The 21,274-nt window shown below is 43.5% G+C and overlaps 1 protein-coding gene across 1 annotated transcript; it reads right to left on the bottom strand.

Moving 5' to 3' along the window:
- Window positions 1-8,645: 8,645 nt before the first annotated feature.
- LOC121273603 (zinc finger protein 229-like) lies at window positions 8,646-20,120 on the bottom strand. Its single transcript, XM_041180758.1, has 3 exons — window positions 20,010-20,120; window positions 12,711-13,981; window positions 8,646-8,654 (listed from the first exon to the last, which is right to left on the bottom strand). The coding sequence occupies exons 2-3, from the start codon at window positions 13,707-13,709 to the stop codon at window positions 8,646-8,648; spliced, it is 1,008 nt and encodes a 335-aa protein (XP_041036692.1). The 5' UTR covers window positions 13,710-13,981; window positions 20,010-20,120.
- Between the last annotated feature and the right edge of the window lie 1,154 nt (window positions 20,121-21,274).

Here is a 21,274-nt window from a genome sequence, read left to right as displayed (position 1 = left end):
TTTCAGAGTTGGATTCTGCTGTTAATCACATCCAGGACTGGACCATGTTCATTCTGACACTTGGTGAAGTGGGAGGGTCGGAGGGTTTCTTTCTGCTGGACTGGCCGGTCTCACGACTTTATTTCCAATGGGCTGATGCTGTTTGAACGTTGTTGCGAATATGTTGGTTCATATTTCATGTGGATCATAATATCAAAGTGTGTTTTAAAGGTAAAAGGTATTTAGTTTGCATTTCTGTTTAGAACTTCCCAAAGTATGCCATGTTGCCATGTAGATGGGCTGTACAGGTTAGAAGTTCTTTTGTTTAATTTATCTATCTGTTTCTCACAGAAGACAGTTACAGATTTGATCTTGTGTGGGCTACAGCTCACTTCAGTTCGCGTGATGGGAAAAGAAATTGGATGATTTTCCCAGCTTTAAGCAAGAGGAATAGATCTCCAGTGGTCCCCAAGGTGTGAGGAATGGAGGTTTTAAAAATTATTTTGGGGGAATAATGTGTTATTCTGTGAAGCAGGCTGTGCATGCGTGTGTAGATGATTTAATTAAGCTGGGAAAAAGTTCATAGAAGACAGGTTGCCTGGGGGGTTTAAAACACAAAAGGATAAAGGCGATAGGTTTGAGGTACAAGTGAATAGGTTGGATCTAATATTTGCATTTTTAGATAAGCTGAGTTTGTTTGAATATCAAAGGGAAGTCAGAGGTATCAAGAAACATGTTTGTACCTTGCAGGAGTTCCATAGGTAAACAGGACAGGGTAAATAACATTTTATTGACCTGAAAGCAGAGGAAAAAATAGAAACATGAAAGATTTTATACTAAGAAGGATTTGAGGTTCAAAGAGGTGTGAGGACAATGGAACATGAAATGAAAGGGGGAGAAAGGTATTTTAGAGTCGCTAGAGCTGAGCTGGGAGCTGTTAGTTGTAGCTCTAGGCTGGGAGTAGAGGAAGTTTGAATCGGCATCCAGTCGAGCCAGAGAAGCCTCGGGCTACAACATGCAGGCTTGTTCTGAAGGCTTGGATTTCCACAGCAAGTGGAAGAGAGTTAGAGGTCATGTTGTATGCTTCTATTGAAGCTTCAGAAGTTTGCCTGGGGTAATATTACTGGATTTTTATTGTTAAACATCTGTAAGGGAGTGTTGCCTGGAAGGTGTTTACTTGTGGGCCTGATCAAGTAGGGAGTCTTTTGGGGGAATGTGTTGTAAGACTAAATTTAGCTGTGCAACTGTAATCTTGTTTGCTTAAGTTTTCATTTATTCTTGTACGTAATGCTTTTGCTTTTAATTTTTAAAATCCCAAAAGTGTTACTGGATTTCTAGCTGCTGAGATCAGTATGTTTTCTTCTCGTTTTCAGAATACAAAAAACAAGACTATGACCCGTAAGCCAAGTTTCTCCCTGGGATTTGGTTTGCTCAGCGGTTAACATCGGTTGTGGTCATAAAAAATTTGGGGGCTCTTTGCGGGATTTTCAAAATTCCTTGATTGGGTTGGAGTTTGTGAATCCAAGGGATACAAGTGTGAGAAGAACGCTGAACTCTGGAGTTTTATGTTGGGGGCTTTTTAAGTGTTTGGACTGCAAAATGACTTTGGCAATTTATAAGACCTTTCTCGGAGTGAAAAATGTGAGTGTGGAGTATTTGAAATCTTTGACTAAAACTCAGTTGAGAGAGTTAGCAGATGAAGTGCAGTTAGAGATAAAAGCAGAATTTAGTAAGGCTGATGTGGTTAAAGTACTTACCCAGCGTTTAAAGCTGGGGGATGGGACACCTGAAACTGGTGTGTCAGAGCCAGAGGCAGTAAGACTTCAGTTACCAATGAAGCAGCTTGATATACAAAAAGATAGAAAAAGGCAAAAGCTTGAATTGGAAGAAAGAGAAAAAGAAAACAGAGGAAAGAACGAGAAATGACAAAACTTGAAGAATATTAATAAGAAAACTACCCAAGGGAGTTCTGAAAGGCAGGGTACAGAGATTTTATATGCAAAGGAAAGCTGTACTCATGTATACAGGGAAGAGAAGGAAAGGGACACAGGCGACTAGCCAGTCCTTAATGTTATGGGATAGCGCCATCTGTTGGTCCAGAAGGGTTACTGCAGGAGAGAGTTTTGATCCGGGTGATTCAGGGAGGAGTCAAAGTTATTTCATTGTATGAGGTGAAGTTAAAGAGTGATGTGAAAACTGGAGAGTTGATTGTTGGGGTAGTAGAGAAATTGCCCATTGCAGGGGTTCGGTGTATTCTATGGAATTATATAGCTGGATCACAGGTATTGACAATGACTACTGTAGTGGAGCAGCCGGTTGAGACACAATCAACAGAGGTTTTACAGAAAGAGCATCCTGGATTGTTTCCAGATTGTGTGGTGATGAGGTCACAAATGCACAAGTTTAAACAGGAAGAGGAAGAATCTAAAAGACACGAGGAGGATGCTGAAATTCAGTTGGCTGGATCAATCTTTGAAAAGATTAATCAGGAGAAGATTAGAGTGGATGAGGCTGAGGTGTTTAGTTCATTGAAGTTAGTGGAGTTACAGCAGCTGTCAGGAAGATATAATTCTCATAATGTTATTGGAATTTATTGTAAAATAGAGTAATAGTGTGTGTGTGACTTAATTGGATTAAAGGCAGTTGGTCTGAAGGCTTTGATGTAAACATGGTAAACATGGGGGAAGTTTAGACTGGAAGGTATAACAGGACATTTGCATTTTTAAATGAACCAGACTAGATTGTTTTCAAAGGAGGGGTGAAATGTATGACCCAGCCAGGTGAAGTTTAGAAACTGTGTTTATTTTTCCCAAAGATTACTGGTAAAACTTAGTGTTGTGAGAGATTTTTTTATTAACAGGAAGGTAAAGTCCAAAGACAGAGTGAAACAATGGCCATTTGGATTTAAAGGGGAAAATATATATAAAGGAGTGAAGGCTGTGTGTAAGGGAAGGCAGTCTAAGATTCAACAGGTGTGAAACACCTTCAGCTCGTATGTACCAAACTGCTGCCTTCTCGGGCTGAAGTTAAGAGAACTCACTTTGAATTCGACTGTTCAGGGTATCGTTTATTTGCCTGGGTCTTTTTAAAAATATGTATCTTACTGTTGCCATAACGAAAGTGTAATTGGAGGAGTCAGATGAAGTAGGAGATTTAGAAGTATCATAGTAGTAATTTGTAGATCTAAGTATGTATTTAAAGTCATTCCTCCTATTGATAAATGTTTAATCTAGCTTTGTAAAAACCTATAAGACTCGGCGGTCTTCTTACTACTGAATTCAAGGCATGCATCTCGAAATTTATACAAGTTGCAAAACAAGTTGTTTTAAGTTTCCCTTTGGGATTTGAACAACTCAGCATTTACCTTCGGCTGTGCCATAACACAGCAGGATCCAGACTCGAAATAATTAATAAGTAATAGTGTGTGTGTGACTTAATTGGATTAAAGGCAGTTGGTCTGAAGGCTTTGATGTAAACATGGTAAACATGGGGGAAGTTTAGACTGGAAGGTATAACAGGACATTTGCATTTTTAAATGAACCAGACTAGATTGTTTTCAAAGGAGGGGTGAAATGTATGACCCAGCCAGGTGAAGTTTAGAAACACTATTATAACAGACAGCTTATTCTGAAACAGGAGCAGGACACACTAGAAAGTGTTATTACATTAAGAACAATGTGTTACAGAGGAAATAGAGACTGCCTCATTCTCCAGCAGATGAAAAGTGGGCAATAGTGCATCAAGTAGTGATACCACCTAGGTCCCGGAATGAAATTTTGAGAGTGGCTCATGAAATTCCAACGGCTGGACATTTGGGAATTAGGATAACTTGAGCGAAGATACAAAAACATTTCTATTGGCCTGGACTGCTTAAAGATGTGATCAAATTCTGCCAAAGATATCACACATGTCAGGTGATAGGAAAACCTCAGGCAGTAATTAAGCCTGCACCTTTAATTCCAATTCCAGCATTTCAGGATCCTTTTACTAGGGTTGATTGATTGTGTAGGATCCCTCCCTAAAACTAAAAGTGGGAATCAGTACTTACTGACAATCGTGGATGTGTCCAGGAGATTTCCAGAAGCAACAGCTTTAAGGAAAATTACAGCGAAGGTGATTGTAGAGGAATTAACCAAATTCTTTACAGGATATGGATTATCAAAAGAAATACAGTCAGATCAGGGTTCAAATGTCATGTCACAGCTGTTTAAAAAAGAAATGAACAGCCTAGGAATAGAGCAATTTAGGTCGTCAGCCTATCACCCTGAATCACAAGGTACCTTAGAAAGGTGGCATCAGACTTTAAAGACTATGATTAGAGCATATAGTCAAGACTATCCACATGATTGGGATCGAGGGGTTCCATTCTTGTTGTTTGCTATTAGGGACGTCCTTAATGAGTCAACAGTGTTCAGTCCTTTCGAGTTAAATTATGTTCATGAAGTAAGGGGACCACTCAAACTGATTCAGGAGAAATTAGTGAGTCAAAATTTTGAAACCACTTTCCTGGATTATGTATTGAAATTAGAATAGAGATTAAGTAAGGTCTGTGAGCCATCTAGGAAACATTTCAAGATATATCAACAAGTGACGAAGGCAAACATAGATAAGAAGGCAAAAGCCCTTAGTTTTGTGGCTGGGGAGAAAATGTTAGTATTGTTGCCGGTGTCAGGTGAACCACTGAAGGCAAAGTTTAGTGGACCTTACCAGATCGAAAAGAGACTGAGTGAGGTAAACTTCGTAGTGAATACCCTCAGAAAGAAGGAAGAGACAGCGAATGTGTCATGTAAATATGCTCAAAAAATACTTTGACAGAAAGGATAAACAGGAGGTGGTACTGGTGGTGGTATGTAAGGAAACGGGGGTAGAAATTAAAAATTCTAAAATTGACCTTCCTCTGATTAAATTGGACAATGAGGAAGTACTTAAAAATCTAAACGTGGTGTTAGGTTGTCTTCCAGAAAAGTGTCGGAGTGATTTAAAACAGCTATTGCAGTCACACAAAGCAATTTGTGGAAATAAATTGGGGAAAACAGATTTAGCGGTACATGATGTTGATGTGGGGAATTCAGATTCAATAAGGCAACACCCATATACATTAACTCCAGTAAAATTAACTCAAGTGTGAAAAGAAATTGAATTTATGCTTCAAAATGACGTCATAGAGCCCAGTCACAGTAATTGGAGCTCACCTTTTGTCATGGTGCTGAAACCAGATGGGCCACAAAGACTATGTATTGATTACCGAAAAGTGAATGCAGTAATGAAAGCGGATTCATATCCTATTCCACGATTGGAGGATTGTATTGAGAAAGTGGGACAGTTGACATTTATCACAAGAATTGGCTTGCTGTGAGGATATTGGCAAAAGGCATAAGGGATATAATTATTTGTGACGGTATAGCCGGATGGTCTATATCAATGCAAAGTAATGCCCTTTGGTGAGAAAAATGCACGAACGTTTCAGGGACTAACAAACAAAGTGATTGAGGGACTGAGCAGTTGTGCTGTATATATTGAACAAACAAAAGAACATAGAAAAGTACAACACAGGAACAGGCCCTTCGGCCCTCCAAGCCTGCGCCAATCATATTGCCTGTCAACTAAAACATTTTGCACTTCCGTATCCCTCTATTCCCATCCTATTCATGTATTTGTCAAGCTGCCTCTTAAACACAGAGATAAAAACAAAAAAACTGCGGATGCTGGAAATTCAAAACAAAAACAGAATTACCTGGAAAAACTCAGCAGGTCTGGCAGCATCGGCGGAGAAGAAAAGAGTTGACGTTTCGAGTCCTCATGACCCTTCGACAGAACGGTTCTGTCGAAGGGTCATGAGGATTCGAAACGTCAACTCTTTTCTTCTCCGCCGATGCTGCCAGACCTGCTGAGTTTTTCCAGGTAATTCTGTTTTTGTTTTGCCTCTTAAACACCACTATCATACCTGCTTCCACCACCTCCTCTGGCAGCGAATTCCAGACACTCACTACCCTCTGTGTAAAAAACTTGCCCCGCACATCTCTTCTATAGTTTTCTCCTCTCACCTTAAATCTATGTCCCCTAGTAATTGACTCTTCCACCCTGGGAAAAAGCTTCTGATTATCTACTCTGTCCATGCCACTCATAATTTTGTAAACTTCTATCAAGTCGCCCCTCAATCTCCGTCACTCTAGTGAGAACAATCCAAGTTTCTCCAACCTCTCCTCATAGCTAATAACCTCCAGACCAGGCAGCATCCTGGTAAACCTCCTCTGCACCCTCTCCAACGCCTCCATATCCTTCTGGTAATGTGGTGACCAGAATTGCACGCAATATTCCAAGTGTGGCCTAACCAAGGTTCTATACAGCTGCAGCATGACTTCCCAACTTTTATACTCAGTACCCCTGCCAATGAAGGCAAGCATGCCATATGCCTTCCTGACTACCTTATCCATCTGTGTTGCCACTTTCAATGACCTGTGGACCAGTACACCCAGATCCCTCTGCCCGTCGACACACTGAAGGGTTCTGCCATTTACTGTATAATTCCAGCCTGTATTAGACCTTCAAAAATGCATTAACTTGCATTTGTCCGGATTAAACTCCATCTGCCATTTCTCCGCCCAAGTCGCCAACCGATCTATATCCCGTTGTATCCTTTGACAATCCTCTTGACTATTGGCAACTCCTCCAACCTTAGTGTCGCCTGCAAAATTACTAATTAGCAGTTACATTTTTCTCCAAATCATTTATGTATACCACAAACAGCAAAGGTCCCAATACTGATCCCTGCAGAACTCCACTAGTCACAGCTCTCCATTCAGAAAAGCACCCTTCCACTGCTACCCTCTGTCTTCTATGACCAAGCCAATTCTGTATCCATCTTGCCAGCTCACCTCTGATCCCATGCAGCTTTACCTTCTGTACCAGTCTGCCATGAGGGACCTTGTCAAAGGCCTTACTGAAATCCATGTATATAACATCCAATGCCCTTCCATCGTCAATCATCTTGGTCACTTCCTTGAAAAACTCAATCAAGTTAGTGAGACACAACCTCCCCTTCACAAAACCATGCTGCCTCTCACTAATACGCCCATTTGCTTCCAAATGGTAGTAAATCCTGTCATGAAGAATTTTCTCCAATAATTTCCCTATCACTGACGTAAGGCTCACCGGCCTGTAATTTCCTGGATTGATTACTTAGTAGTATTCAGTCAAACGTGGGAGGAACATTTACAATATTTAAAGGAACTCTTTGATCAACTCCAAGAAGCCAATTTGATTGTAAATTTGGCTGGAAGCGAATTTGCAAAGGCACAAGTTGAGGAAAGTTTGAGGACTCTGGGTATATACTCAATGGAGTTTAGAAGGATGAGGGTGGATCTGATTGAAACTTACAGAATACTGAAAGGCCTGGATAGAGTGGACGTGGGGAAGATGTTTCCATTAGTAGGAGAGACTAGGACCTGAGGGCACAGCCTCAGAGTAAAGGGAAGACTTTTTAGAACAGAGATGAGGAGAAACTTCTTTAGCCAGAGAGTGGTGAATCTATGGAATTCATTGGCACAGAAGACTGTGGAGGCCAGGTCATTGAGTGTATTTAAGACCGAGATAGATAGGTTTTTGATTGGTAAGGGGATCAAAAGTTACGGGGAGAAGGTGGGCGAATGGGGTTGAGATACTTATCAGCCATGATTGAATGGCGGAGCAGACTCGATGGGCCAAATGGCCAAATTTCTGCTCATATGTCTTATGATCTTATAAGTTACATATTTAGGTCACACTGTTGGACATGGTCAAGTTGCCCCACGAGATGCAAAAGCTGTTGTGGAATTCCCAGTGCCTACCACAAAATGGGAAGTTTTAAGATTTCTCGGCATAAGCGGATTTTATCAGAAATTTGTGTCAATCTCAGCAGCGCTCCACTGACTGAATTATTAAAAAACAGAAAATTCCAATGCACATTGAAGTGTCAACAGCTTGAAAGCTGTACTAACTACTACACCTGTTCTATCAGCACCTGATTATACGAAGCAGTTTAAGTTGGCTATTGACGCCAGTGATGTGGGTGTTGGTGCTGTGTTGCTACAAGAGGATGAACTTGGAGTTGAGAAGCCGGTGGGATATTTCTCATGGAAGTTGAACATACACCAGAAGAAATATTCAAATGTGGAGAAAGAGACTTTAAATTTGGTGTTAGCTTTGCAACATTTTGAAGTCTACGTTGCAAACAATTCTTCAGAGACGGTTACATATACTGACCACAATCCTTTGAAGTATCTGGAAAAGTTTCAGAACAAAATCACCAGACTGTTTCAGTGGAGCTTATTATTATTGCAACCATTCAATTTACAAATTATGCACATGGCTGGAAGAGAAAATATAATTGCAGGTGTGTTGCCAAGAGCTTAAACTTCAAAAGAACTTGGATATTGGCAAATGGGGAATGGACTGGAATGAGCTCTACTTTTACAACAGACTTGTAAATATGTTCATGGTCGACGTATGTACACCAACGTGTAATAGTTTGTATAGATAAACATAGCAAGGAATTCAAAATGGGTTGAAAAAATTATGATGGTTCATTTATTTACAAAGAGGGGCTGTGTGAGAAATGGTGGTTTTTAAAAAAAATTGGGGAATATTGTGTTATTCTGTGAAGAAGACTATGTCTGTGTGTAAATTATTTAATCAAGCTGGGCAAAAGTTAATAGAAGTCAGAAACAAAAAGAGTTCTGAAGAAGAGTCACACAGAGAAGACTCGAAACATTAACTCTGTCTTTCTCTCCACAGATGCTGTCAGACCTGCTGAGCTTTTCCAGTAATTTTTGTTTTTGTTTCAGATTTCCAGCATCTGCAGCATTTTGCTTTTAATGGAAGTCAGATTGTCTGGGGTATTTAAAACATGAAAGGATAGAGGCATTAGGTTTGAAGTACATGTGAACAGGTTAGATCTAACATTTGCATTTTTAGATAAGCCAAGAGTTTGTTTGATATCAAAGGCAAGTCAGAGGTGACAAGGAACATGTTTGTATCTTGCAGAAGCTCCATAAATAAATAGAAGAGGGTATATCGCGTTGGGTAGAAGGTTGGCTGCTGACAGAAAACAGAGTATGCATAAATGGGTAATTTTCTGATTGACAGGTTGTAATGAGCAGAATCCTGTGGGGGTCTGTGCTGTGGCCTCAACTTTTTAGTTTATATCAATGACTTAGATGAGGGGAGCGAAGGCATGGTAGCTAAGTTTTCAGATGACACAAAGATAGGTAGGAATGTATGTTATGAAGAGGACATGAGGCTGCAGACTGATATTGATAGATTGAGTGAGTGGGCAAAATCTGGAAGATGGAGTACAATGTGGGAAAATGTGAAGTTTTTCACTTTGGCAGGAAGAATGAAAAAGCAGAGTATTACTTAAACCGAGAACGACTCTAGAATTCTGAGGTGCAGAGGGATCTAGGTGTTCTAGTGCACGAGTCACAAAAAGTTAGTATACAGGTACAAGAAGTAATTAAGAAGGCTAATGGAATGCTATCAGTTACATAGAGCATCGTTGAGACCACATCTTGAATACGGTGTGCAGTTTTGGTCTTCTTATTTAAGAAAGGATGTGAATGTGTTGGAGGTGGTTCAAAGTAGGTTTACTAAATTGATAACAGAATGAGGGGGTTATCTTATGAGGAAAGGTTGGACAGGCTGGGCTTCTTTCCGCTAGAGTTTAGAAGAGTGAGGGGTGACTAGATTGAAGTGAACAAGATCCTGAACAACCTTGGCAAGGTGGACACAGGAATGACGTTTCATCTTGTGGCTAAGTCCAGAACTAGGGGCCACTGTTTTAAAATTAGGGCAAAAGATGAGGGGATTTTTTTTCTCTGAGGGTTGTGCAACTTTGGAACTCTCTGCCTCAGGTGGTGGTGGAGTTGGGGGTTACTCAGTAGCTTTAAAGCGGAAGTAGATAGATTCTTGTTAGGCGAGGGAATCAAAGGTTATTGGGGGAAGATGGGAATGTGGAATTGGTAACACAAACAGATCAGCCATGATCTTATTGAATGGCAGAACAGACTCGATGGGACGAATGGCCTAATTTTGCTATTATTTTGTATGTTCGTATGTTTATTGATCTGAAAGCAGAAGAAACAATAGAAATATTGAAGATTTTATGTTTGCAAGGATTTGGGGTTCAAAGAGGTGTGAGAACAGTGGAACATGAAGTGAAAGGGGGAAAAAATGTATTTTTAGAGTTACTGTAGCTGGAACTGAGCTGGAAGCTGTTAGCTGTAGCTCAAGGCTAGGAGAAGAGGCAGTTTGAATCAGCCATCCAGTCAAGTTAAACATCCAAAAGGGTGTTGCCTGGAAGGTGTTTGCTTGTGGATCCGACCAAATAGGGAATCTTGGGGGACTAATTTTAACTGTGCAACTGTAATCTTGTGCGCGTAAGGTTTTGTTTATTCTTTTTAATAAAACTTTTACTTTTAATTTTCAAGATCCCAAAACTCTTACTGGACTTGCTGCTGCGATCAATACGTTTGCTTTCTAATTTTCAGAATACAAAAAAAGGGTACGGCCTGTAAGCCAAGTTTCCCTCTGGGATTTGGTTTGTGCAGCAAAAAACATCAGCTGTGGTCATAACAAGGTTGAAAGGCAGTTGGCCTTGAGGCAGAAAGCAGTCGGCTTGAACCGTTAGCTTGGACAGGGCTGTGAAGAAGCTGTGGGAGCCGACTGGGAAAAAGCAGTCGGTCTGTCCAATGTCAGCTCAAGAAGGCAGTGGGAAAGAAGTCTGGAAGTCTGGGTGCCAGACTGGGAAACTGAGGAGAAATCAAAGTAAATTCCAGAGGGCTGTGGCATACCTTTGGGATGGTCCTCAAAGAAAGTGAATGAACCATCAAGATTTCAAAAGAGAAGGGAACTCTTAAGGGAGGAAGTAAAAGGAAAACTAGATTCAGAGCATGCGTAGATATGTACTATAATGTAAAGGTAGGAGTGCTTACTTTGTTTTGTTTTTTGTATGTACAATAAAGTTTGCTGTTTAAAAACATGACTTTTTGTGGTGTCATTCTTTCAGTGAATCCCTGGGTGTTCAGATTTCTCTTTGAACGTTAACAGTCCCGACCGGGATGGCAACATTTTAGTTTGGTGACTGGGGAGTAAAAGTGAGCAGAAACGGTCAGTGAGAATCTCCACACAGAGCGAGGCAGCAGAAGCCAGTCAGGCTCAGGAAGAGGTGAACAGATAATGGGTGTTTTCAAGTTACTGAAAGGGACAGCGTGGCCTGTTTGTTGTTGTTCTTTGTCATGGGCAGTGAGTCGGAACTAGTGAGTCAGAAGCTTTTTTTTTATTTTTTCACAGAATGTGAGCATCGCTGTCAAGGTCAACGTTTATTGCCCATCCCTAATTGCCCATGAGAGGAGGGTGGTGAGCCACCTTCCAGGGCCGCTGCTGTCTATCTGATTCAAGTTTTCTGTAACAACTGAGTGTCTTGCTCGGCCATATCCGAGGGCAGTTAAGGGTCAGCCACATGACTGTGGGTCCAGATTCACATGTAGGTCAGACCAGGTAAGGGTGGCAGATTTCCTTCCCTGAAAGGCATTGGTGAACCAGATGGATAAGAGAATTCCAAAGATTCACAAGCCTCTGAGAGAAGAAATTTCTCCTCATCTCAGTCTGAAATGATCGGCCCCTTATCCTGAGACTGTGCTCCCGTGTTCTAGATTCCCCAGCCAGGGGGAAACAGCCTCTCAGTGTCCACCCTTCAGACCCTGGCACTGGCTGCACGTTGGCTCCACCATTTGCCAAATCGACCCTCCGGGACCGACGTGAGGGGGGCACATTCTTGATGAATTCGACCCCAGGCTCCCTCCCAGCCGGGGGATCACCGTGAGGGGTGGGAAGCCCAGCTTTGCCTCCTGTGGCACTGGGGCCAGGTCTGGTGCCCCTTCCCCCTGCCCCCCCCAACCCGGGCAGATACCAGGGATCCAACATTGATCCACTTGGGGGTCTAAAAAAATCAGAAGCATTTTCAAAGCAAATGCTGATTCTCCTTTCAATTGATGTATTTGTCACAAAGAAAAACCCAGTCAAAATCTCATCTTGTAATTTAGTGCAGCAGCTATGTTAAATATTTCCAGTTATAGAGTCATTGACGATACAAATTCAACAAGATTAAACTATTTACACGTGTCTTTTTCATATTCTAACATTCAGGGTTAATATGAAGTACATGTGAATGAACAGACAAACTGTGGTCAAACACACCACACTGCACAATAAATAGCAGGTGTGACCAAGACAGAGTCCATGGATTTCTCAACAACCCACCCAGATGTCAGGAACACTGAGAGTCAGCCAATCTCACTGAAACTCTGTCTCTGCTTCGAGGGATTCCAGTCCTCATCTTTGAAGATCTAACCTTGAAATTCTGCCCAGGCCTGGCCCTGTGCTGTAGACTCAATGGAACAGAGACAAATGTATTCATTTTAGATCTACCTGTAGTGGTAGGAAAAACACTATTTACTATCAAGGATAAAATAAATGTCCTTCATCAACTTTTGTGGATCATTTCAGTGGAAATGTGCACTCCCAGGCTCAAAGAGCATCAGCCACTGGAAGCAAAGTCGTGAGACCAGCCAGTCCAGCAGAAAGAAACCCTCCGACCCTCCCACTTCACCAAGTGTCAGAATGAACATGGTTCAGTTCCGGGTGTGATTAACAGCAGCAATAACAGTAAAATCCAACCCCTGGAATCACTTGTGAACTTGCTGGTGTCTCCGCAGGTGAGATGACTGAGTGAAACCCTTCCCACACTCGGTGCAGGTGAACGGTCTCTCCCCGGTGTGAACTCGCTGGTGTGTCAATAAGTTGGATGAATTACTAAATCCCTTCCCACACTGGGTGCAGGTGAACGGTCTCTCCCCACTGTGAACCCGCTGGTGTGACCACAGGGTGGCTGAATCACTGAATCCCTTCCCACAGTTTGAGCAGGTGAACGGTCTCTCTCCAGTGTGGATTCGTCGGTGTGTCAGTAAGTTGGATGAATTACTAAATCCCTTCCCACATTCGGTGCAGAGGAACGGTCTCTCCCCAGTGTGAACTCGCTGGTGTCTCAGCAGGTTGGATGAATCACTGAATCCCTTCCCACACTGAGTGCAGGTGAACGGCCTCTCCCCGGTGTGACTGCGTCGGTGTGTCTGAAGGCTGGATGATGTTCTAAACCTCTTCGCACAGTGAGAGCAGCTGAATGGTCTCTCCTCAGTGTGAATGCGCTGGTGGACTCTAAGTTCCGCAGCACTTTTGAAGTCATTCCCACAGTCAGGGCATTTAAAGGGTCTCTCATTGGTGTGAGTCACGTGGTGTCTCAGCAGGCTGGATGACTGAGTGAATCCTTTTCGACACACGGCGCAGGTGAACGGCCTCTCCCCAGAGTGAACTCGCTGGTGTGTCAATAAGTTGGATGTATTACTGAATCCCTTCCCACATTCAGGGCAGTTGAACGGCCTCTCCCCGGTGTGACTGCGTAGATGAATCTCCAGCTCGGACGGGGATCGAAATCCTTTCCCACACTCGGAGCAGGGGAACGGCCTCTTCCCTGTGTGAACTCGTTGGTGCGTCAGCAGGCGGTTTGACTGAGTGAATCCCTTCCCACACTCAGAGCATGTGAATGGCCTCTCCCCGGTGTGACTGTGTTGATGAGTTTCCAGCACAGACAGGGATCGGAACCCCTTCCCACACTCCCCACATTTCCACGGTTTATCCATGGTGCAGGTGTCCTTGTGTCTCTCCAGGTTCGGCAATCAGTTGAAGCCTCGTCCTCATAAAGAACACGTACAGTCTCTCCCTACTGTGAATGGTGCGATGTTTCTTTCAGGCTGTGTAACTGGTTAAAGCTCTTTCCACAGCCAGTGCACTGGAACACTCTCACTCGGGTGTGTGTGTCTTGGTGCTTTTCCAGTTATATTGAGTGACTGTCAGATCTTGATGTGACATTTAGTTTGAGATTTCAGTCTGCAAATTCTCCCCTTCTAACGTCCTGTAAAAGGAGTTTACAAAAGTCATCACTGTCAGTACAGGATAGAAATTCCGAACAGAAAATTCTAGTTTCTATGGATCATTCTTTCCTCTCTCGTTTTCTAAAAGTTGTCCCACACATTCTCCTTCCATTTTCATTTTGCTAAACTGAATATTCACCCTCCCAATTCTCCTGAAGGTTCCGATTCACGCTGATAAATAAAGCTTTGCTCATAATTTCATGTCCTGGACACAGAGAAATGTGTGATATACAGTACCTTTTTTCTTAATTAAAGAAACAGTGGAAAACATTATTTAGACAGTGAGTGGTCATAATCTGGAGCTCTGCCTATGAGGGTGGTGGAAGGGGAGACAATTTCAATAAGAAATTGGATGGGCACTTGAAAGAAATAAATTTGCAGGGGAACGGGGATATAGAGTGGAAATGAGACTGACTGGATTGTTCTACACAGAGTCAGCATGGACTCGAGTTGCCAAATGGACTCTTTCTGTGCCGTAATGACTCTGTGGCAGGAAATATATAATGTAACTACAATGCTGTATTATAGGACTAGAAATAATAAAAGTGCTTTATTACATAAATAATATATCCAGCATGTACCATAAAACAACACTCGACATATCTCTGTCCTGTATTAACTTACTGTCCCCTTAAATGTCAGCCATCTCCTGGGGAAACCAGCCCTTTAATTGTGAACATTAGGAAAGAGACCATCCTTTTAGCCAGACAAATAAATGTGTCAAGCTGAGGGAGCAAAGGATGTCAATGTCTTTAAGAGAGAGAGAGAGAGAGACCTGGGCCAACCTTTCCAGAGTCTGCACCCTCCCTGGATTCACTTCCTTTCCCTTCAGTTCCTGCAAGTCAACAATTTCCCCCCAGAATGAGAAAAGAAATGGAAAGGGGGAGAAAAGGAAGTGTTTTACTCACAGATGTTGGACTCAGGAGGAAGTAGACTCCCAGCTAGCTTGAAACTAAATAAAAAAAATAAAAACAAAAAACTGCAGATGCTGGAAATCCAAAACAAAAACAGAATTACCTGGAAAAACTCAGCAGGTCTGGCAGCATCGGCGGAGAAGAAAAGAGTTGACGTTGAGTCCTCATGACCCTTCAACAGAACTGATCTTACTTTACAAGGAGAGGGAAATATAAGCTGGTTTGGGTGGGGGGAGGGAGGGGGGGGGGGGGGGGGGGGGGGGGGGGGGGGGTGGGGGGGAGGAGTGGAGGGGAGGGTGGTGTTAGGATAGGAGCAGATCATCAAAAGACAAAAGAACACAGAGGTGTTGAAGTTGGTGATATTATCTAAACGAATGTGCTAATTAAGAATGGATGGTAGGGCACTCAAGGTATAGCTCTAGTGGGGGTGGGGGGAGCATAAAAGATTTAAAAATAATGGAAGTAGGTGGGAAAAGAAAAATCAAGACCTAAAGTTGTTGAATTCAATACTCAGTCCGGAAGGCTATAAAGTCCCTAGTCGGAAGATGAGGTGTTGTTCCTCTAGTTTGCGTTGGGCTTCACTGGAACAATGCAACAGGCCAAGGACAGACATGTGGGCAAGAAAGCAGGGTGGAGTGTTAAAATGGCAAGCGACAGGGAGGTTTGGGTCATTCTTGCGGACAGACCGCAGGTGTTCTGCAAAGCGGTCGCCCAGTTTACGTTTGGTCTCTCCAATGTAGAGGAGACCGCATTGGGAGCAACGGATACAGTAGACTAAGTTGGGGAAAATGCAAGTGAAATGCTGCTTCACTTGAAAGGAGTGTTTGGGCCCTTGGACGGTGAGGAGAGAGGAAGTGAAGGGGCAGGTGTTACATCTTTTGCGTGGGCATGGGGAGGTGCCATAGGTGGGGGTTGAGGAGTAGGGGGTGATGGAGGAGTGGACCAGGTGTCCCGGAGGGAACGATCCCTACGGAATGCCGACAGGGGGACTGAAGGGAAGATGTGTTTGGTGGTGGCATCATGCTGGAGTTGGCGGAAATGGCGGAGGCATCCTTTGAATGCGGAGGCTGGTGGGGTGATAAGTGAGGACAAGGGGGACCCTATCGTGTTTCTGGGAGGGCGGAGAAGGCGTGAGGGTGGACGCACGGGAGATGGGCCAGACACGGTTGAGGGCCCTGTCAACGACCGTGGGTGGAAAACCTCGGTTAAGGAGGAAGGAGGACATGTAAGAAGAACTGTTTTTGAAGGTAGCATCATCGGAATAGATGCGACGGAGGCGAAGGAACTGAGAGAATGGGATGGAGTCCTTACAGGAAGTGGGGTGTGAGGAGCTGTAGTCGAGGTAGCTGTGGGAGTTGGTAGGGTCGTAATGGATATTGGTGGACAGTCTATCACCAGAGATTGAGACAGAGAGGTCAAGGAAGGGAAGGGAAGTGTCAGAGATGGAGGGGAAAATGAAACCAAGTAGACAATTAAAGTATAACCATTTACAAAATCTGAAATTTTCAACATCTTCCTGGGATTTTGGACACTAACAGTCGATCCACTGTCAGAGATGCTTTTGCCATTTTCTACAGGTGTGACCACCCTGCACCTTCTTTCCAGTAAAATAACCTGGGGCTCCCTTTAATCTTTAACAGTCAAGACACCAGGTTTGATATCAGCGGAGTTCAGAACAGGTCACATCACCCCCTTCATTCCTCCATTTTACCCTGAAGTGAAAACACAGTCTCAAAACAGAACAATCATATAAAACCTCATGTTTGTAACACAACAATTATTTATACTGGAGTTTTTATTATTAGATTTAGTAGTTGGAGGCAAAGGGTGGGGGCTTTTCAAGGGTAACTTTCCCTTCCTAACTTTGTATTGTCTCTAGTGTCAGCCGTGGCTCAGTGGGTAGCACTCTCACCTCTGGGTCAGAAGGTTCAAATCCCAGTTCAAGGAACCCAAGCACAAAAATCAAAGCCAGTACTGAGGGAGCTCTGCACTGTTGGAGGTGCTGTCTTATGGATGAGTTGTTAAACAAAAGGCCCATCTGCCCTCTCAGGAGGATATTAAAAAAGTGACACAGCCACTATTTCTGCCCCTCTCTCCTTGCCAACTGTAAGGGTCAATATGCTTCAGTCCTGTCCTGGATGTGATTAACAGCAGCAACAACAGCAGAATCGAACCCCTGTAAACATTTGTGAACTCGCTGGTGTCTCAGTAGGTTGGATATCTGAGTGAATCCCTTCCCACACACAAAGCAGGTGAATGGCCTCTCCCCAGTGTGAACTCGCTGCTGTGTCAGCAGACTGGATGACTGCGTGAATCCCCTCCCACATACAGAGGAGGTGAACGGCCTCTCCCCAGTGTGAATGTTTGGTGATCCTGCTGGGTGGCTAAGTCACTGAATCCCCTCCCACACATAGAGCAGGTGAACAGCCTCTCCACAGCAGGAACTCGCTGATGTGCCTGCAGAAGGGACGAACCACTGAATCCCTTCTCACACACAGGGCAGGTGAACGGCCTCTCCCCAGTGTGAGCACGTTGATGAGTTTCCAGCTCAGATGGGAACCGGAATCCTTTCTCACAGTTCCCACATTTCCATGGTTTCTCCATGGTGTGCATGTCCTTGTCCCTCTTCAGGTTCAATGATCAGTTGAAGCCTCGTCCATACGACGAACACGTGTACAGACTCTCTCCGCTGTCAATGGTGTTATGTTTTTTTTCAGGCTGTGTAACTGGTTAAAGCTCTTTTCACAGTCAATGCACTGGAACACTCTCACTCGGGTGTGTCTGCCTTGGTATTTTTCTAGTCACATTGATGTTTAAAATCTTATAAAGCAGATAGAACAGAGAAAGATTCTTCCTTCTAGATTAAAAGGTCATTAAAAGTCAAGTCCTGATGAATCAAGTGACTCTGTAATGCCTTGATCTGATGTTTTGTTTGAGATTTCTGTTTGTAAATCTTCCCCTTCTAACATGCTGTAAAATGAATTTACAAAACTCAGCACTGTCAGTACAGGATAGAAATTCAGAACAGACTATTCTAGTTTCTATGGAATATTCTTTCCTCTCTTGTTCCCCAAAAACCGTAAATCTCTATCCCACAAACACTCCCTCCATTCTCACTCTCCTGTATCTAATATACACCCTTTCAAGTGCTGAAGATGCGAATCAATGCTGATCGACAGAAAATGCTCACCGTTTCCTGTCCTGGACACACAGACCTGAAAATCTTCAAGCAGGCTGCTAGCCATATATCCGTCTATATTACTGGACAAAATTGTTTGCAATATACAGTCATGTTAGATAAAAGCAAAAAACTGTGGATGCTGGAAATCCAAAACAAAAATAGAAAATACCTGGAAAAATTCAGCAGGTCTGACAGCATCTGCAGAGAGGATCACAGTTAACGTTTCGAGTCCATATGACTCTTCAACAGAACTAAGGAAAAATAGAAGAGAGGTAAAATATAAACTGGTTTGGGGTGGGGGGGGTGGGACAGGTAGAGCTGGACAGAGGGCCAGTGATAGGGGGAGATAGCCAAAAGATGTCATAGACAAAAGGACAAAGAGGTGTTAACAGTGGTTATATTATCTAAGGAATGTGCTAATAGGTGACATGAAGGGTATAAAGTAGAACGAGCAAGGTACAGATAGCCCTAGAGGGGGTGGGGTGGGGGGAAGGGATCAAAATAGGCTAAAAGGTGGAGGTAAAACAATGGATGGAAATACATTTAAAAATAATGGAAATAGGTGGATAAGGAAAAATCTATATAAATTATTGGAAAAAAGGGGGATCGGAAAGCGAGTGGGAATGGAGGAGAGAGTTCATGATCTAAAATTGTTGAACTCAATATTCAGTCTGGAAGGCTGTAAAGTACCTAGTTGGAAGATGAGGTGCTGTTCCTCCAGTTTGCATTGAGCTTCACTGGAACATTGCAGCAGGCCAAGGACGGACATGTGGGCATGAGAGCAGGGTGGAGTGTTGAAATGACAAGCGACAAGGAGGTCTGGGTCATGTTTGCGTACAGACCGAAGGTGTTCCGCAAAGTGGTCACCCAGTCTGCATTTGGTCTCTCCAATGTAGAGGAAACTGCATTGGGAATAGCGAATGCAGTAGACTAAATTGAGGGAAGTGCAAGTGAAATGCTGCTTCACTTGAAAGGAGTGTTTGGACCCTTGAACGGCGAGGAGAGAGGAAGTAAAGGGGCAGGTGTTGCACCTTCTGCAGTTGCAAGGTGCTGTGGGAGGGGGTTGAGGTGTAGGGTGTGATGGAGGAGTGGACCAGGGTGTCCCAGAGGGAACGATCCCTACGGAATGCCGCCGGGGGGGTGATGGGAAGATGTGTTTGGTGGTGGCATCATGCTGGAGTTGGCGGAAATGGCGGAGGATGATCCTTTGAATGTGGAGGCTGGTGGGGTGATAAGTGAGGACAAGGGGGACCCTATCATGTTTCTGGGAGAGAGAGGAAGGCGTGAGGGCGGATGCACGGGAGATGGGCCGGACATGGTTGAGGGCCCTGTCAACGACCGTGGGTGGAAAACCTCGGTTAAGGAAGACTTGATTGGTGATATGGTGTTGGGGGGAGCGAGGAAGAATTTTATTCAGGCAGCGAGTTGACATGACTTACGACAATACTAGAAGTAAATTCAGAACAGACAATTCTAGCTGCTGTGAGCCCTGTGACTGGAAATATATATGTTGGGTTGCTACAGGACAAAATACAGAAATAAGAATAAATGTATTTTATCAGAGAACCATAAATATTTAATATGCAGCAGAAAACAACACCAGACATATCTCTGTCCGATATTAATTTACTGTCCCCTTAAATGTCAGCCATCTCCTGGGGAAACCACCCCTTTAATTGTGAACATTAGGAAAGAGACCATCCTTTTAGCCAGACAAATAAATGTATCAAGCTGAGGGAGCAAAGGATGTCAATGTCTTTAAGAGAGAGAGAGAGAGAGACCTGGGCCAACCTTTCCAGAGTCTGCACCCTCCCTGATTTCACTTCCTTTCCCTTAAGTTCCTGAAAGTCAACAATTTGCCCCCAGAATGAGAAAAGAAATGTAAAGGAGGAGAAAAGAAAGTGTTTTACTCACAGATGTTGGACTCAGGAGGAAGTTTTAGTCTGTGTGAAGCTCAATCTTCATTCACACAAAGCCCGCGCTCTGATTGGCTGGAGGACCAGAATCCTTCCGGTCCTCCAATTCATCCCATTGGTTAGTCCCTCAGCATGAAGGGAAAGGGGCGGGCTCTCCTCCACACATGCGCAGCTTCCCTTCTCCAGTGCTCTCCGAGCGGCTTCTCGCTCTGGTCGGAGCCGTTAGCCGGTTGCCTGGAAACCTTGGCTCGAGGAGGTGGAGGGGGAGGGGGAACAATGGGTGGGGGTGGGGCTCCCGTGTCCGCGCGCCTGGCCTGCAGGCTGGAACCCGAGGCGGTCACCTATTGGTTGATTCAGGGTTCCATTGTGGACGTCACAATGCGGAAGTTAAACAATGAGCTTCAGACTAAAACTTCCTCCTCTGGGCAACATCTGTGAGTGAATCAATGTTTTCCCCTTTCCATTTCTTTTCTTATTCTGGGGGGAAATTGTTGACTTGCAGGAACTGAAGGGAAAGGAAGTGAATCCAGGGAGGGTGCAGACTCTGGAACGGTTGGCCCAGGTCTCTCTCTCTCTCTCTTAAAGACATTGACATCTTTTGCTCCCTCAGCTTGACACATTTATTTATCTGGCTAAAAGGATGGTCTTTCCTAATGTTCACAATTAAAGGGGTGGTTTCCCCAGGAGATGGTGAAGGTGAAAGTAAATTAATATAGGACAGAGATATGTCTCATGTTGCAATATGGTACTGATTATTATAGAACCATAAATATATCTAAAGTATATTATTATTCCTAGTCTTGTAACATAGTACAATGACTACTTTATATATTTGCAGTCATAATCATTAAGGCACAGTAGGATTCCATTTAGCAACTCGAGTCAATGCTGACTCTTTAGAGCAATCCAGTCAGTCCCATTCCTCCTCTTTACCCGTAACCTGCAAGTTTTTTGCCTTCAAGTGCCCATCAAATTCCATTTGAAATTATTGATCGGCTCCACTTCCACCACCCTTAAAGGCAGTGATTTGCAGGTCGAGATAACTCATTGTTGAGTCACGGGGGGAATGCAAGGAAGGCCTTTACGTAGACAAAGTGATACAGTAGTCTATTATACACATTTTTGCCAAATAATATGGAAATATTTACATTAGATTGGCAGCCCAATGAGGATGCATGAAGACTTTCAGGTCTCTTGATTCCCAGACAAGAAGCGACAAGCATGGATCTGTCTATCAGCATGCATCGGCACCTTCAGGAGAAT

This window comes from Carcharodon carcharias, assembly GCF_017639515.1.
Source record: "Carcharodon carcharias isolate sCarCar2 chromosome 27 unlocalized genomic scaffold, sCarCar2.pri SUPER_27_unloc_1, whole genome shotgun sequence".
NCBI classification, from domain to species: domain Eukaryota; kingdom Metazoa; phylum Chordata; class Chondrichthyes; order Lamniformes; family Lamnidae; genus Carcharodon; species Carcharodon carcharias.
This window is presented reverse-complemented; position numbering and strand designations above follow the sequence as displayed.